Source organism: Thalassophryne amazonica, chromosome 3 (genome assembly GCF_902500255.1).
Source record: "Thalassophryne amazonica chromosome 3, fThaAma1.1, whole genome shotgun sequence".
NCBI lineage: Eukaryota > Metazoa > Chordata > Actinopteri > Batrachoidiformes > Batrachoididae > Thalassophryne > Thalassophryne amazonica.
The window spans coordinates 38,407,736-38,426,902 of NC_047105.1; the positions used below are offsets into that span (position 1 = coordinate 38,407,736).

General features: G+C 38.6%; 1 protein-coding gene across 1 annotated transcript in view; it reads right to left on the reverse strand.

Annotated features, from left to right (window-relative positions):
* The window catches only part of LOC117506558 (cadherin-22-like), a 766,928-nt gene that overhangs the window by 298,723 nt on the left and 449,038 nt on the right, over positions 1–19,167 (reverse strand). Inside the window, exon 4 of the mRNA XM_034166074.1 lies at positions 1,708–2,002. Coding sequence (XP_034021965.1) covers positions 1,708–2,002 — 295 coding nt within the window. The remainder of the gene's footprint in view (positions 1–1,707; positions 2,003–19,167) is intronic.

Genomic DNA, 19,167 nt, shown 5'->3' on the forward strand with positions numbered 1-19,167 from the left:
ATTAATTCCAATCAGGCTTTAATGAGGAGGAACTTTTCTGTTTCTCACCGGTGCTCCTGAAATCAGTCAGACAAAAAAAAAAAAAAAAAAAAAGCTGGGCGCACACACACACACACACACACACACACACACACGCACGCACGCACGCACGCACGCACGCACGCACGCACGCACGCACACACACACACACACACACACACACACACACACACACACACACACACACACAGTGACAGCCACACAGAATTTTGGACATTGAACATTTTTTGCCTTGACTTGAATTAGACACTAATTAGACACTTCACTTTTTTGACATTTTCCACATTATTTCAGCCATACAGCTACATTTCTGCTACAGCGGTGTTAACAAGAAAATCCTTGTTGCTAAGATGAAACACAGTGTTGCTTAAACTTTGTCAGAATGTGCCCTTGCTAAAATGTCTACGCCTTTGAAACACACGTCACCTGCTGCTCTTCCTCCTGATTCCTCCATCAGTAAATCAGTGTCACTGTGCACCCCCAAAAGATAATCTGGGGGGAACCCATTTTTGCCCAACTCCGCCTTCTGTTGTGCCTTTTCAGTTATATTTTTTCTTTCCTTTAAAGCAAAGCCAGGACTTTTGACATGTCTGTGTTGGCAAATTTCTAAATTTGTACTTTACTAGGTAAGAACACCTGGGAATGAAGACAGAAACAACGAGAGCAATATTACAACAACCCTCACCCAAAGTACTGTGCATCCAGAAAGCATTCACAGTGCTAAAATGTTTTCACATTTTTTATGTTACAGCCTTATACCAAAATGGATGAAATTAATTTTTTTTCTTCAAATTCTACACACCATACCCCATAATGACAATGATAAAGTTTTTTTTGAGACTTTTGCAAATTCATTAATCACATGTGCGTAAGTGTTCACACCCTTTGCCATGAAGCTCAAAATGAGCTCATTTGCATCCTGTTTTCACTGATCAACCTTGACATGTTTCTACATCTTAATTGGAATCCACCTGGGGTAAATTCAGTTGATTGGGCATGATTTGGAAATGTGCCCACCTGTCTACATATAAGGTCCCACAGTTGACAGTGCATGTCAGAGCACAAACCAAGCATGAAGTCAAAGGAATTGTCTGTAGACCTCTGAGACAGACTCGAGGCACAAATCTGAGGGAGGATACAGAAACATCTCTGCTGCTTTGAAGGTCCCAATGAGCACAGTAGCCTCCATCATCCATAAAGGAAAGAAGTTCAAATCCATCATGAGTCCTACAGCTGGCTGCCCATCTAAACTGAGTGATCAGGGGAGAAGGACCTTAGTCAGGGAGGTGACAAAGAACCCAATGGTCAATAGCAAATTTGGCACCAACCTTCACTGACATAACAATTTTGAAAGAAAACAGGAAAAAAGATATGAGAGGAGAGGACCAACAAACAGACAGACAGATATGACCTTGACAACCTTTGGCAAATTTGACCTTGCTGTGAAATTCCAGAGCACAGTGTTGGAAATCAATCAAAATGATCTTAGAGGAGAAGGGGTATGAACAGAAAAAAACAAACAAAAAAAACCCCACATTTTTAAATCTTTCACCTCAATGACCTTAATCTTTGCCAAAATCTACCATCACTACACACATGGGACCTTTTTTGTGCTTTTGTTGGAGGAAGGACTTGTAAACCAGGTGTTGACAGAAAAACAAGTCTTACCTATGGGTGACAGCTCTGCCACACTGCCGATGTAGGGACCCTCCAAGAACTTGGGCTCACTGTCATTGATGTCCTGGACCTTGATTACAAACTCTGACTCTGGTTCTAGCGGGTCATTGGAGAGTCGGTCCCGTGCCTGAGCCCGGAGTGTATAAAAGGCCTTTTCTTCACGATCCAGTCTCTCTGTGGCGTGGATATCTCCTGTTAGTTCATCAATGATAAAGATGGAGCCAGCACCTTCTCCGGAGATTGTGTACTTGATGTTGCCTTCACCCTCATCAGAGTCCGTGTGAATCTGTAAAATTGACACAATATATTTCTACAGTATTGTGCTGAAATTCAGGAAGCAAAAAATGCAATAATCAACTCTGAAGCATGAAATAACTTATGCTAAACAATGCAATGTGTAAACAACAACACAAAATGTATATCTGATGTGACTAGCCTTTGTTCAAACCAAATGCTTCATTATCTGCAATTCCCCAACCGCCATAAGGCAAGAATGAATGAATGAGTTTATTCAGCATGCACACAAATACCCAACAAAAGAATCTCTTACTAACAAAACAAATAAAAAAACAGAAGAAAATACAACAATAACTCATAAACCATTTTCCAGTTGGGTGAGGCTGAAAGGGCGTGGGCTGAAGCAAAAGCTTATAAACGCCCACCCCTTACCACTTACTATACACATTTAGATACACTGAGAACAAAGTACCAATCAGAAAAATAACATATCTGAACACCATCAATAATATAAAGAGGAACTAAACAAAAGAACAGCCATGAACACAGTTAACCTAATATTATGTACTACAGTAAGAAATGAAGTTGTTTTTATAAAGTCTTTTAATGCCAGCCAATGTACCAGATAACTTAATACTATCGGAACAATTATTCCAAATTTAACACCTTTTACGGAAATAAGATGAGTTTTATCAGTAGTTTGAATCTTTCTTCTATCGGATATCAGTGTACCTCGTAGATGATAACTGGACTCCCTCATTTTAAACAACTCTTGAGCATAGTTGAGGCAAGAGTCTATTTTTAACTTTATACATGGTCTGTATCGTAAAATAATCCACCAAATCTTGAAATTTCAAAATATGTAGACAAGCAAACAATGGGTTCGTTGGCTCATAATATTTTTTTACTTATAACTCTTATAGCTTTCTTTTGTAACAGAAATATTGGATTTGTTTTTAGTTTTATATGTTTCCCCAAACCTCAACGCAATAAGTCATATATGGGACAAGTAATGAATGATACAGCGTGACCAACAAATGTTGGGAGAGGAAGTATTGTGCTTTATACAGAATCACATTATTTAACATAATTTATATGAGTTTTCCAACTTAGTTTATCATCAATAAAAATGCCAAGAAATTTAGTTTCAGATACAATTTCGATTACAGCATCGTTCAATAATAAGTTTCTATTTAAATTCCTGGGGTTATTTCCAAATATAATAGACTTTGGCTTACCAAAATGAAGTGACAATTTATTAAAGTCAAACCAAAATTTAACATTTTGTAATTCCCTCTCCATCATGTCCAAGAGTTGTCCCAAATGATCCCCACTACCAAACACAGTTGTGTCATCAGCAAACAAAATACAAGTAAGTACATAATAAGAAGGGGGATAAAGCCGTTTTGAGTGTATAAAGGAGAAGGGTGCAAGACTAAGGTGAACCCAGTTGATCTCCGATCCTTCAGATGGCACTTCATCGGAACCACCATTCATCAATAATTGATATTACTGTACTACATGTGATTACTTTGAGAAACCTTTGTCAAGCACTACAATAGAGTTACATTCACAAATGAATGAATGAATGAATGAATTTATTCAGCACGCACATAAACAAATCAAAATACCAACATAAACTCTTACTAACATACATAAAAAACAAACAAAAGAAAAATACAACAATAACTCAGTTTCTCAAATTAGGTGCAGCCGAAAGGGCATGGGCTGAAGCAAAAGCTTGTAAATGCCCACCCCGTACACCGTACACCCGTTACCATCCACAGTTAAATACACTCAAATAAGATAGAAATCAGAAAATAACATAACTAAACAGAATAGAACAATTTCATATTTACATTTTACATTTACATTTTATATCTACATTAGAATATAGTTAGGTACTAACAATTGCATCAATGGCATTCCATTATTTTCAATTCATTTAAAGTTTAACACATTTTTACCTTCTAAGCAATTACAAATAGTCTTGCACCCTGATCATTACTGACATAATGTCATACACCAAGTACTGTTCAATGTCTATGCAATCGTCTACACTTCTTACTAACTCTATTAACATTTTTTACTCGTTTGTGTACTGTGCTAACATAATTTCTTTATATTTCTTTTTGAACTTATAAATGTTTCCACACAATTTAATGTGGTTATCCAAATGATTCCATAATTTAACTCCACATACCGACACACACCAACTTTTCAGAGTAGTTCTTACATAATTTACTATAAAGTTACCACATCCCCTCAATCCATACTGTCCTTCTCTCTTACAGAACAGTTTCTGTATATTACATGGCAGTTCATTTTTATTGGCTTTAAACATTAGTAATGCAGTATGAAACTTTACCAAATCAGTCATTTTTAATAATTTTGACCTGATAAACAATTAATTTGTGTGGTCTAGATATCCTACTTTATGCAAAATTCTAACTGCGCGTTTTTGTAATATAACGAGGGGATGAAGTGAACTCTTATAGTTGTTACCCCATACTTCTATACAGTAAGTTAAATAAGGCAAAATCAATGTACAATATATAACACTGGAAGGGCATCATGCTCCAACAAATATTTAACTTTATTAATAACTGCGAGACTTTTGGAAACTTTACTCTGTATATATCTAATGTGCTTTTTCCAACTTATTTTTTCATCTATTATTACACCAAGAAATTTACATTGTGATACTCTTTCAATTTGAACACCATTTATACATATCTTTATCTCAGAGTTTACTTTGTAATTTCCGAAAAACATTATTTTAGTTTTATCTAGATTTAAAGATAATTTATTTGTGTCCATCCAACTTTTTAGTTTATTCAATTCCTCATTAATAATACGGGTAAGTTCACTATAATTTTCATTTGCATAAAATATGTTTGTGTCATCCGCAAATAAAATCATTCTCATCACTTTGGATATATTAAATATGTCATTTATATATAAATTAAATAACTTTGCTCCCAAAATTGAACCTTGGAGTACTCCGCATAAAATCTCCAAGTTATTTGATGTAAACTCACCCATTTTAACAAACTGCTTTCTCTCCGTTAAGTAGCTCTGTATCCATTGCAGTGCAACTCCCCTAACACCATACATTTCTAATTTTTTAATCAAAATTGAATGATTAAGAGTATCAAAAGCTTTCTTTAAGTCTATAAAAATGCCAACTGCATATTTCTTTCTCTCTATAGTATTGGTTATCTCCTCTATGGTTTCAATTACTGCCATTGAAGTGGACCGCTTACTCCTAAAACCATATTGGCATTCATTAAGAATTTCATACTTTCCAATAAATGACTCTAATCTATTATCATATAGCTTTTCCAAAATTTTAGAGAATTGTGGGAGTAAAGAAACTGGTCTATAGTTTGTAAAAATGTGTTTATCTCCACTTTTAAATAGAGGGACAACTTTAGCCATTTTCATTTTGCTTGGAAATTTTCCCGTTATAAAAGATAAATTACAAATATATACAAGTGGTTTGACAATACTTTCTATTACTTTTTTAACCAGTATCATATTAATATCTTGAAAATCAGTTGAAGATTTACTTTTAAATTTTCTAACAATAGTAATAATTGCAAGTTCATCTACAGGAGAGAGAAAAAATGAATTTCTATTTCTCTTAATAAGTATTGGAGAATCAGGACCTTTACCAGAAATTTTATTGGCCAAATCCGGGCCAATATTAACAAAAAAAAATCATTAAAATGATTTACAGTTTCACTCATCTCATAGTTATCTTTATCCTTCTCAATAAAATAATCTGAATATATCGTTTTTCTCCTTCCATGCTGCATAAGATCTTTTAATATTCCCCAAAACTTTTTTGTATCACATTTATTCCTTTCCAGTTGTTTTCTATAATATAATTTTTTACTAGTTCTTAATAGCTCTGTTAGTTTATTCTTATATAGCTTATATTTTCTTTCAGCTTCCTTAGTTTTCAATTTAATAAATATTTTGTAAAGACTATTTTTCATTCTACAAGCATTCTGTAGACTTTTGGTCATCCAAGGACGTTCCACAAATCTTTTTTTACAACTATATTTCTTAATTGGACAGTGTGTGTCATATAATTCCATAAATAGCTCCATAAACTTACTATAAGCCCTGTCCACCTCTTTCTTTTTAAGTTCCAATCCTGGGAATTTAAATCATTGTTCAGGGATTTAATTGCTTCCTCCGAACAAACCCGTTTATAGATGTGTTTTTTCCCTCTACAATCTGTAATTTTGTTGTTATATATAATAAACACTGGTAGATGGTCCGATATATCACAGACCATTAGGCCACCTGTAATGTCATTCATAGTGCTATTTGTGAAGATGTTATCAATTAAAGTGGAACTGTGATCTGTTACCCTGCTAGGTCTAGTTATAGTCGGATAAAGGCCCATGCCAAACATCATATTAAGAAAATCATTAGTCCATTTGTGCTTTGTGTGATTTAGTATATCTATATTAAAATCTCCACATATAAACATAGTTTTATTTTCCTTTGAAAATATTTTTCCTACACAGTCAATGAATAATTCTACATCAGTTCCTGGAGACCGATACAAACAACTCACAATTACATTTCTCTCCGTATCATTATGGATTTCAATTGTAACAACTTCTAAAACATTATCTATAGCCAGAGTCATATCCTCTACTAATTTAAACCTAATGCTATTATGAATATATAGCGCCACTCCTCCACCTATTTTATTTTTCCTATTAACATACTTAAGTTCATATTCTTCTATTTCAAAGTCAATACCTTTGTCCTCATTAAACCAAGTTTCTGACAAAGCAATTATACTAAATGGATGTGCAAACTGCTGTATATATTCTTTGATAACATTAAAATTAGCATACATACTTCGACAGTTAAAGTGGATAATTGACAGTTTTTCCTTCATTGTCATAGCATGTAGAAAATCATCAACAGTATAATATTTAGAATCAACATTAAATGTAGAGTAAAAAGTATTATCCAGGTCTAGTTCATTTTCTAAGTCTTGAAAATTATAATCAGTATATGAAAATAGATTCAGTTGCTCCAAATGCATTGTCCTTTGATATAATTCTGAATCTGTACTCATCTTTTTTTTAAATAAAAATGAATTCTATACTATTAGTAATAATCGATCAAGAATTACCATCTCTTGATCCATCTTTGTCTTTGTGTTCATCAAAGGCTCAAAATTCACCAGTAACTAAATCTCTAGTAGTAGTAGTAGTAGTAGTAGTAGTAGTAGACGTCCCCTCATAAATATCTAAGTCACTGAGGTTCTTAACCACCAACACCTTAGCCTCCTCCGGTGACCCATTGAGCTTAATAAAGACTTTACAGTTATTTACCCAAGTGCTTTGGATCTTTTTTCGTTTCCTCAGGTGTCTGGCTTTTCTGGCAATTTCGGCATTTTTCCGTGTCAGGTGATCGTTCATATAGACATTAGTACGGTTCAGTTTTCTTCCTTGTTTAATTAAGGTAATCTTTTTCTTGAGATTTGCAAAACGTAATATTAGGGCTGGCACGTCCTCTCGTCTTCTTCTCGGTAATGTGTGACAGGCTTCCAAATCACTTACATCCAGTGAAATATCGTGCACATTGAGAAAGGCTGCTACCTGTTGCTCAATAGAGCTCGACTCTTCCTCACTGGGCTCATTCTGTTATTCGCAATCACCGTATGAGCATACGACCTGGGTTTGATCTTAAACCCCGTGATTACAATATCTTTCATTCTTGTATATTGTTCCAACTCATCAACTTTCCTTTCAAGCTCTGTCATCCTCCTGTTCTTTTCCTTATTTTCTTCTCGTAATTGCTTCACTTCATCCAGAAGCGCAATGATTCTCTTTTGGTCCTGACGGATTAAACCAACATCTTCCGTTAAAGTATCAAGTGACTTTCTGATTTCGTCACACTCCTCCAAAGAAAGGTTTCTCTTCGATGGCATCTTTGGACACAAATAGTTTGTTTGCTAACCTACTTCTCAGCTAACTCAGTAGCTGGCTCACCGCTATCGCCTGCGTCGGGCCTGATTAATTCTGCCTCGCCGCTGTAGCCTGCGTCAGATCTGGTGGAAGCTAGATCGCCGCTGTAGCCTGCGTCGGGCCTGGTGGATGCTGGCTCACCGCTGTAGCCTACGTCGGGCCTGGTGGATGATGGCTCGCTGCTGTAGCCTGCGTCGGGCCTGGTGGATGATGGCTCACCTCTGTAGCTTGCTTCGGGCCTGTCGGTAGCTGCTCGCTGCTGTAGCCTGCGTCGGGCCTGGTGGATGATCGCTCGCCGCTGTAGCCTGCGTCGGGCCTGGTGGATGATCGCTCGCCGCTGTAGCTTACGTCCGGCCCTGGTGGATGATCGCTCGTCGCTGTAGCTTACGTCGGGCCTAACTCTTCACTTGACACTTAAAACTTTGTCTTTGCAACAAAGAAATGTTAACCTTGTCCGGAAGCGGTACTGACATTTCTGGATTAGAGGAATCTGTCAGACCATCACACACTGGAAATGAGTATTGTGGTGAGACTAGTACTAGAATACAATAATATTTTTGTAAGAAATGCACAGTGTACTCCAGACCAAAGGTGAAAATGAAAATCCATATTATAATCAGCAACACATCCAACAGCCATGGTCTGTCATGATAGCATTGCTGCAGAAAAGTACATTGACATTTTCCAGCAACATATACTGCCTTCAAAAGGACATCTTTTGCATGAATGTCCAAGCATTTGCAAAACCATATTCTATACACATTGCAAAGGCGCGGCTGCAGTAGAATAAAGATACAGGCACTGGACTGGCACTACCTGCAGTTCTGAGAATAGAGAATATGTTGGGCATATTGAAACAAAAAATGCCACATGATGACCCTTCAGTCACACCTTAAGACATGTTTGCAGGAAAAATCAAAGACAATAACAACTGAACAGTTTTAGCGCTTGGTATCCTCAATGCCCTAACACCTTTGTCATGCTGCCATTCTGTCTCACAACGTTTAAGTGGTAAATGCAGTAGCACTCCAACTTTTTTTGTTTCACTATTTCGCCGGCCTTAAATACAGGAATACAGATATATTAACAAAAGAAATGAAGTTGACCACACAAAACATAAAATGTCTTCACGCTGTTTTCAGTCAAATAGAAATCAAAGTAAATGTAAGAGTCACTGCATCTATCTTTTTCTTGGTATTCTTCATACTGACCAAACATAGACACACACACACACACACACACACACACACACACACACATATATATATATACATACTCACACACTAGCGTATTGCCCATGGGGATCCACTGGCTCCAGATAGGTTAGTTTTTATAAAATAGGTAGCAGCCAACACCCTGTTATCAAGGTGGGTGCCATTACTGAGGTATTACCTAGGTTTACAGAATTTGACAGTATCTCACTAGGCATACTGACGAAACTCGTAATGTCAACAAAAAGCACAACGCTATTGTTTGATCCTATACCAATAAAACTGTTTAAGGATCTGTGGCCCACTCTTGGGCCGACTGTGCTGGAAATTATTAATCTTTCTTTAACTTCTGGATCTGTTCCTAAATGTTTCAAATCTGCAGTGATGAAACCATTACTTAAGAAACCTAATCTTGACAGTAGTGTATTCAGGGTTGTCACGTATCCCATAATCCCTTGCTTGCCAGAGAGTCGCTGCAGTCAAAACAACAAAGAATCCACACGATGACAACTGTAAATTAATATTATACTACAAAAATGTCATTTTTTTAATGCTTTTCATCACGTTAATAAGAGACTGCTGCATGATACCCTGAAAACTTGCTAAAACAATTACAACAAATAATCTGTGTCTACTACGTTTAATCTGCGTGGAATTTAATAAGAACAAACCGAATTTCAGACATATTATATATATTAGTCTGGAACAAAGAGGACAAACAGTGTTGTAAAGAACAATAATCAAGACATTAAAGAGCAAACTTCACTTTCCCCCAGAACAACATGATCAAGCAGCAAGTGGCGCTCACAGCAGCTCCCGTTGAAAATAACGGAGAGACAGCCTGTGATTCTCACATGTTTACATAAAATAAATGCAATACCAATGTCTAAAAACCCAGAGAATATATTCACAAGAGTTTTAGGCACAATATAAAAATAGTTTTATGTTGCGATGTTAATTGTGTTGTCCGTGTGCAGCGGTTAACGTTTAGCGTGATCAGAGCATATCAATGCAGTTCTCAATGTTACTGAGATCTCGGAGCGCAGCGACCTCTCCGAGGTTTTGCGGGATTTGAAACCTGAAAAGCCTCAACTGAAAAACTATTGGCCGATATCAAATCTATCATGTTGCTCTAAAATTCTGGACAGTGGTGTCACGGCAGCTCGTGGACTACTTTACTGAGAATAATCTCTTTGAGCTACTGCAGTCTGCTTTTAGAAAATATCATTCCACAGAGACGGCTCTCAGTGAATGATCTTCTGCTTGCAATGGATTCGGACACCACTACGGTTCTGGTGCTGTTAGATCTCAGTGCTGCATATGATACCGTGGCTCATCATATTCTACTCGATAGGCTGGAAAATCATTTTGGGATTACTGGGAGTGCCCTTACATGGCTGACACCATACTTGACCAGTCGTTCTCACTGTGCTTTGTACAGTAACACTACCTCTAACCTTAGTGACATGAAATTTGGGGTTCCACAGGGGTCCTTCTTAGGCCCCCTGCTTTTCTCCCTTTATATAGCACCTCTTGGCACATATTGCAGCGTTTTGGGATTACCTTTCACTGCTATGCTGATGATACTCAGTTATACATGCCAATAGCTGCTGGTAATCTCATCCACATAAAATCCTTAGAAGATTGCCTTGCATCAGTAAGAAGGTGGATGTCTAGAAACTTCCTACTTTTAAACTCTGATAAGACTGAAATGATGATTCTTGGTACAGTAAGACATCGTCATCAATTTGACCAGTTAACGCTCAGCCTAGGCTCGTGTGTCATACATCACACTGACAAAGTGAGGAATCTTGGGGTAATTTTTGATCCTTTGACCTCCTCATTAGAAATATTATGAGGACTGCTTTCTTCCACCCGCGAAATATAGCGAAGATTCGTCCCATCCTGTCTATGGCTGATGCTGAGACCCTGATCCAAGCATTTATCTCTTCTAGATTGGACTATTGCAATGTTCGATTTTCTGGTTTACCGCAGTCTAGCATTAGGGCTCTCCAACTGGTCCAAAATGCTGCAGCCAGACTTTTGACACGAAGCAGAAAGTTTGACCACATTACACCCATTTGACCCTTCACTGGCTTCCTGTCCAAGTGAGATCAGATTTTTAGGTTCTGCTACTAGTAGAGAAGCTTGAATCTTCAACTAGACTGGGTTGCTTGACGCGAGGACGTTTCGCTTCAAATCGCAGAAGCTTCCTCAGCTAAAATTCTTGCTCTGGTGGTCTGACTTCTGTCTTGACTCTTGTCGAGAAGAATGAACCAAAGTCACAAAAGCTGGAGTTTTAAACCTAACCAGACCCCTCCTACCGAGAGGCAGACTGCTAAGGCTAGTGACTAAACAATAGCTCTAATTAGAACCTATTGTGCTCTAGTTGGCACCCTCCTAATGACAGGGCAGCTGTGGCTCCCTTGACGACTCTGCTGATGACGTGAATGACTCATTACCATGAACAAAAGACTGAAACTGATTTGACCTGAGTACCCCATTGTAAAAAGGGGATAAAGCGTGTCTCAGACCCCCTCCCCAGTTAAGGCTGGGTTTCAAACGTTTCACAAAGAATGTCTCCTTGACCCCTCTTTCAAACCATTTCTTCTCTCTGGCTAATATTTTAACTTCCTTGTCCTCAAACGTGTGGTTAGTGTCTTTCAGGTGGAGATGAACTGCAGACTGAGGTCCACTGGCGCCCTCTCTGCGGTGCTGGTATAGCCTTTTGTGTAAAGGTTGCTTTGTCTCACCTATGTAGTGTTCGTTACAGTTTTCCTGACATCTGATAGAATACACTACATTGCTTTGTAACTAGGGATCATGTCCTTAGGGTGAACTGATGATCCCTAGTTACAAACAATGTAGTGTATTCTATTCTTCCAAGGAAGTTAAAATATTAGCCAGAGAGAAGAAATGGTTTGAGAGAGGGGTCAACGAGGCATTCTTTGTGAAACGTTTGAAACCCAGCCTTAACCGGGGAGGGGGTCTGAGACACGCCTTATCCCCTGTTTACAATGGGGTACTCAGGTCAAAGCAGTTTCAGTCTTTTGTTCATGGTAATGAGTCATTCACGTCATCAGCAGAGTCGTCAAGGGAGCCACAGCTGCCCTGTCATTAGGAGGGTGCCAATTACAGCACAATAGGTTCTAATTAGAGCTATTGTTTAGTCACTAGCCTTAGCAGTCTGCCTCTCAGTAGGAAGGGTCTGGTTAGGTTTAATACTCCAGCGTTTGTGACTTCGGTTCATTCTTCTCGACAAGAGTCAAGACAGAAGTCAAACCACCAGAGCAAGAATTTTACCTGAGGAAGCTTCTGCGATTTGAAGCGAAACGTCCTCGCGTCAAGCAACCCAGTCCAGTCGAACATTCAAGCTTCTCTACTATGGAAAGCCTACACAGAAAAATTCTGCTACTAGTCTATAAAATCGTTCACGGACTGGCACCTCCCTACCTCGCTGACCTAATTAAAACTTAAGTACCGGCCCAGACTTCGTGTTTTCAGGGTGCAGGACTACTTTGTGTCCCTTGGGTGAATAAGAAGCCTGCAGGTCACAGAGCTTTCTCTTATCGTGCCCCTGTTCTGTGTAATGAGCTCCCAGTCTCAATAAAACAGATTCTGTAGAGACTTTCAAGTCCTGACTTAAGACACACTTATTTTCCCTTTCATATGGCTAGCATACTGGTATAGTTTATTTATTTATTTTTTGTCTTTTTACTCTTTTAATTCATTTTATTAGGAAATAAAGCATGCTGCGGCCTCAACTTTACCTAAATTCTGTGTCTTTTAGTGTAGCTTAGGGCTAGTGGCCGGCGATCACCTTAGTATTTCTTCTGTTTTTCTTGTTGTTTAATGCTGGCAAATTATACAGAATTTATTATCTTTCTGATGCCTGATTCTGTTTTTTCTCTCTGTTTAAGACACAGCTCCATCCAGAGATGGGAGTTGTATTTGTGCTGGCAATCCTCCTGTCCTGTGCACCAACAGCATTTCCTGTATATTAGTTTTGTGAATTGTTCTCTAATTTATGTCTGTAGCATGGCCCAAGCAGAGGGTCACCCCTTTGAGTCTGGTCTACTTGAGGTTACTTCCTCAGAGGAGGTTTTTCCTTACCACTGTTGCTCTGGGGATTAGTAAGGTTAGACCTTACTTGTGTGAAGCACCTTGAGGCAACTCTGTTGTGATTTGGCGCTACATAAATGAAAATAAATTGAAAATTGAATGGATAGGTAGCTGACATTTTTTAAAGGTAATAATAAATTATGCCAATTTTCAATAATGAGTTGGAATGGCGTGTGAGTCCAGAATGTTACTAGAACCTTAGACCTCAACAATTTAGAAGAACTCAACCCTTTTATTTCCTGTAAATTATGTCATTTTTTATGTTAATTTACTGTTTTAATGTATTTATACATTGTTTAGGTTCTCGTTATCATATACACATTATTATTATTATTATTATTATTATTATTATTATTATTATTATTATTATTATTATTATTATTAGACCTGGGCGATTTGGCCTAAAAATAAAATCTCAGATTTTTTCAGAAAAAAATCGATTTTCAATTTTTTCCAATTTTTTTCCCCCTACTTTTTAAAAGAAAACATTTAATACAAATGACAGAGATAACTCAGAACAACTTTTGCTTTTATTATATCAAAAACTTAAAACTAACCCCTACTTACCTCCTAGAATTGAAGCTCCAACTGTTCTTTTGATTTAAAAAATACACTTTGGTAAATTATTCCACCAGAGTAAGCTGGTTTTTAGCAGGAGTTTGCACTCTTGTTCCCCTCGTAAAGTGTAGCATTTCTCCCATGCAGCTGGATGCCTCTGTTTTAGATACTGGAATAAGTTTGTTGTGCGGCTGCGTTTTGTTGCCATGGGTTTCAGGGTTCTCCCCAGAAATTTTTAGTATAGTGGTGCTGTTGGCAATTATCACCCGAGGCGGCACACTGCGAGTAAATTTTAACTGGTTTTAGATGCACTGAAAGCAAGAATAATAGACCAAAAAAAAGGACACTTATGTTGTAATATCAAAGTTCTTTTTGCATGTTTCTGTCTAAGTTAATAAAATAAATAAAATTGAAAAGTTTAAAAACACATTAATATTTGACGGACATATCATTTGCTCTCCTCTTCTTTAAAAATGACACACTGTACCTTTAATCCAGTCAGACAGGCAGAGTTTTACTGTCATGTTGAGAGTTTAGTTTTTTCTTTTTAACATTTCTGAGTGGGATTGCATACTTTTTAAAAACAATATAACCCCTAATTGTCTTGTTTGTACAAGAGCTAAACCTGGACTGATTTGATTGTTAAATCAGAATCAAATTTACTGCAAGTAAGTTCTCATATACAATTAATTTGATCTGGTGTCATTGGTGCATAAACAACAATAATAAAAAGAAATCAGTTTTTCACACTTTACTGTTTCACTAAATTGTGTGGTGAAGAAGATCGTTGATTAAAATTGCTTCGCTGCTTTTTTTTATTACATTGTGGAGCGTCTGTTCACTTTTTCCTCCTCCCTCCCTCACTCTTGTTGTGAGGGAATGAGACTCTTCACTACACTGTCTTTGCGGCTTATTTGAGCAAACTTTGGAAACATGAATGCTTTCATTTGTAAAATAAAGCCTTAATGGGTCACATTAAGACTAAGGTTAATTATGGAGTTCCACAAGGTTCTGTGCTAGGACCAATTTTATTCACTTTATACATGCTTCCCTTAGGCAGTATTATTAGACGGCATTGCTTAAATTTTCATTGTTACGCAGATGATACCCAGCTTTATCTATCCATGAAGCCAGAGGACACACACCAATTTAATAAACTGCAGGATTGTCTTACAGACATAAAGACATGGATGACCTCTAATTTCCTGCTTTTAAACTCAGATAAAACTGAAGTTATTGTACTTGGCCCCACAAATCTTAGAAACATGGTGTCTAACCAGATCCTTACTCTGGATGGCATTACCCTGACCTCTAGTAATACTGTGAGAAATCTTGGAATCAATTTTGATCAGGATATGTCATTCAAAGCCCATATTAAACAAATATGTAGGACTGCTTTTTTGCATTTACACAATATCTCTAAAATTAGAAAGGTCTTGTCTCAGAGTGATGCTGAAAAACTAATTCATGCATTTATTTCCTCTAGGCTGGACTTTTGTAATTCATTATTATCAGGTTGTCCTAAAAGTTCCCTGAAAAGCCTTCAGTTAATTCAAAATGCTGCAGCTAGAGTACTAACAGGGACTAGAAGGAGAGAGCATATCTCACCCATATTGGCCTCTCTTCATTGGCTTCCTGTTAATTCTAGAATAGAATTTAAAATTCTTCTTTTACTTATAAGGTTTTGAATAATCAGGTCCCATCTTATCTTAGGGACCTCATAGTACCATATCACCCCAATAGAGCGCTTCGCTCTCAGACTGCAGACTTACTTGTAGTTCCTAGGGTTTGTAAGAGTAGAATGGGAGGCAGAGCCTTCAGCTTTCAGGCTCCTCTCCTGTGGAACCAGCTCCCAATTCGGATCAGGGAGACAGACACCCTCTCTACTTTTAAGATTAGGCTTAAAACTTTCCTTTTTGCTAAAGCTTATAGTTAGGGCTGGATCAGGTGACCCTGAACCATCCCCTAGTTATGCTGATATAGACTTAGACTGCTGGGGGGTTCCCATGATGCACTGAGTGTTTCTTTCTCTTTTTGCTCTGTATGCACCACTCTGCATTTAATCATTAGTGATTGATCTCTGCTCCCCTCCACAGCATGTCTTTTTCCTGGTTCTCTCCCTCAGCCCCAACCAGTCCCAGCAGAAGACTGCCCCTCCCTGAGCCTGGTTCTGCTGGAGTTTTCTTCCTGTTAAAAGGGAGTTTTTCCTTCCCACTGTCGCCAAGTGCTTGCTCACAGGGGGTCGTTTTGACCGTTGGGGCTTTTACGTAATTATTGTATGGCCTTACCTTACAATATAAAGCGCCTTGGGGCAACTGTTTGTTGTGATTTGGCGCTATATAAATAAAATTGATGATGATGATGTCACTAGTTTTGTTCTTTCACTGAGTGACTCTGCTCTGCTCGGCTGGCTGCCGACGAGCAGACAGCAGTCCCTTCTTCACGAACAGAGTGGCTGGATTAAACAAAAAAAACAAAGGCACTACGCCGTTGTTCCATTGTCTGGGGAGAACCATGGCTTTAGACAAACTCTGCAGCATCCAGTCACTTGTTCCATGTCTGTTACAGCAATCTCAAACCACTGACAAAACTCGCTCTCCATTAGCGGTTAGCCATCTTTGTTATTGTGTGAAGGAAACGGGATGGGGAGGGGGAGCTACGGAACGTCCTGGGACAAAAAGGTGCGCCGCTGCAAGAGGAGAAAAAAAACTCAAATTTTTTATTTTTTAAATCGTCCGCAACAAATAATTCAAATTAATCAATATTATCGATATATCACCCAGGTCTAATTATTATTATTACTTCTATTTTGGTATTTGTTTTTTAAATGGACCACAATGGAAATATGTGTTTTCACTGTCTTGTGTCAACCATGTTTTTTTATTAACGTATTTACAATTATATTTTTTAGTTACACTGAATTTACTACATACAATCATGCATGCACACACTCTTGTTAGTCCAGACTGTATTTAGCAACATGACCTAATATCCATAGTTTCTCCAAAAATATTAGTTTTGTCAACATTCCATTTTCGCACCATTCATCCTTGATCCAACGACATAAGTATACCAAACAGCAAATGTAAGCTCTCCACAGTTTGTCCATGATCTAAGTTATACTCACACACACGCACGTACACACAGAGAGCTTTTCTTTTTCTTTTCTACATTCTGCCGCAAGCAGGTGTTTCTATTTTTAGACACGGTAGCGGAAAACATTAAATGCAGTACACTTTCACTCATGGTACCAGCAACATGACACTTATCTAAACTGACTAAACCAATTGGCCTACAGAAACACAATAAAGCAATAACACTAACAACCCAGTTAAACTAACATGAACCACAATAACAACATTTAAAAGCCTAAAACCCCAAACTCCCATGGTGCATTGCAGCACAACCTGCATTGTTTATTGGTTACCTAAAATGACTCATTTCTCCAAAAAATATTAGTCATATAAACTTTCCATTTTTGCAGTGTTCATTCTTGACCCAAATACATAAGTAAACCAAACGGCAAATGTCAGCTCTTCCCGGTTTGTCTGTGTTCAAAGCCGCATCCATGCATGCACACAGAGGCCACTTGGCTATTATTACACACACACTCATCAGGGTACACCCTGAACAGGACGTCTGTCGCAGGACCACATATAGACAAACAAAAACAGTCAGACCCACACACACACACACACACACACATGGACAATTGAATTCACCTAACCTGCATGTCTTTGGATGCAGGAGGAAGCCAGAGCACCAGGAGGGAACCCACGCAAACATGGGGAGAACATGCAAACTCCACACAAAAAGGCCACAGGTGGCAATCGAACCCATGAACTTCTTGCTGTGAGGCAACAGTGCTAACCACTAATCCACCGTGCTGCCCCACTTGGCTATTATAATACATAATCATAAGGGAGGTGGTGGTGTAATGGTTTGCACGTTGGACTGGGATGCCAGCGAGCCTGAGATGCTTCCCAATTGCAGCCACTCTCCCAACTGGCACTCTCAACAACAGTGCTGGGGAGGAGTGAGAGACACGTGCTGTGGGCCCTTCTGGAGACAAGCTTAGCACTTTTGTTGGCTTCCCATGTTAAAGATATATATATATATATATATATATATATATATATATATATATATATATACACTCAACAAAATTATAAACGCAACACTTTTGGTTTTGCTCCCATTTTGTATGAGATGAACTCAAAGATCTAAAACTTTTTCCACATACACAATATCACCATTTCCCTCAAATATTGTTCACAAACCAGTCTAAATTTGTGATAGTGAGCACTTCTCCTTTGCTGAAATAATCCATCCCACCTCACAGGTGTGCCATATCAAGATGATGATTAGACACCATGATTAGTGCACAGGTGTGCCTTAGACTGTCCACAATAAAAGGCCACTCTGAAAGGTGCAGTTTTATCACACAGCACAATGCCACAGATGTCGCAAGATTGGACGGAGAGTGCAACTGGCATGCTGACAGCAGGAATGTCAACCAGAGCTGTTGCTCGTGTATTGAATGTTCATTTCTCTACCATAAGCCGTCTCCAAAGGCGTTTCAGAGAATTTGGCAGTACATCCAACCAGCTTCGCAACCGCAGACCACGTGTAACCACACCAGCCCAGGACCTCCACATCCAGCATGTTCACCTCCAAGATCGTCTGAGACCAGCCACTCGGACAGCTGCTGAAACAATCGGTTTGCATAACCAAAGAATTTCTGCACAAACTGTCAGAAACCGTCTCAGGGAAGCTCATCTGCATGCTCGTCGTCCTCATCGGGGTCTCAACCTGACTCCAGTTCGTCGTCGTAACCGACTTGAGTGGGCAAATGCTCACATTCGCTGGCATTTGGCACGTTAGAGAGGTGTTCTCTTCACGGATGAATCCCGGTTCACACTGTTCAGGGCAGATGGCAGACAGCATGTGTGGCGTCGTGTGAGTGAGCGGTTTTCTGATGTCAATGTTGTGGATCGAGTGGCCCATGGTGGCAGTGGGGTTATGGTATGGGCAGGCATCTGTTATGGACGAAGAACACAGGTGCATTTTATTGATGGCATTTTGAATGCACAGAGATACCGTGACGAGATCCTGAGGCCCATTGTTGTGCCATACATCCAAGAACATCACCTCATGTTGCAGCAAGATAATGCACGGCCCCATGTTGCAAGGATCTGTACACAATTCTTGGAAGCTGAAAATGTCCCAGTTCTTGCATGGCCGGCATACTCACCGGACATGTCACCCATTGAGCATGTTTGGGATGCTCTGGATCGGCGTATACGACAGCGTGTACC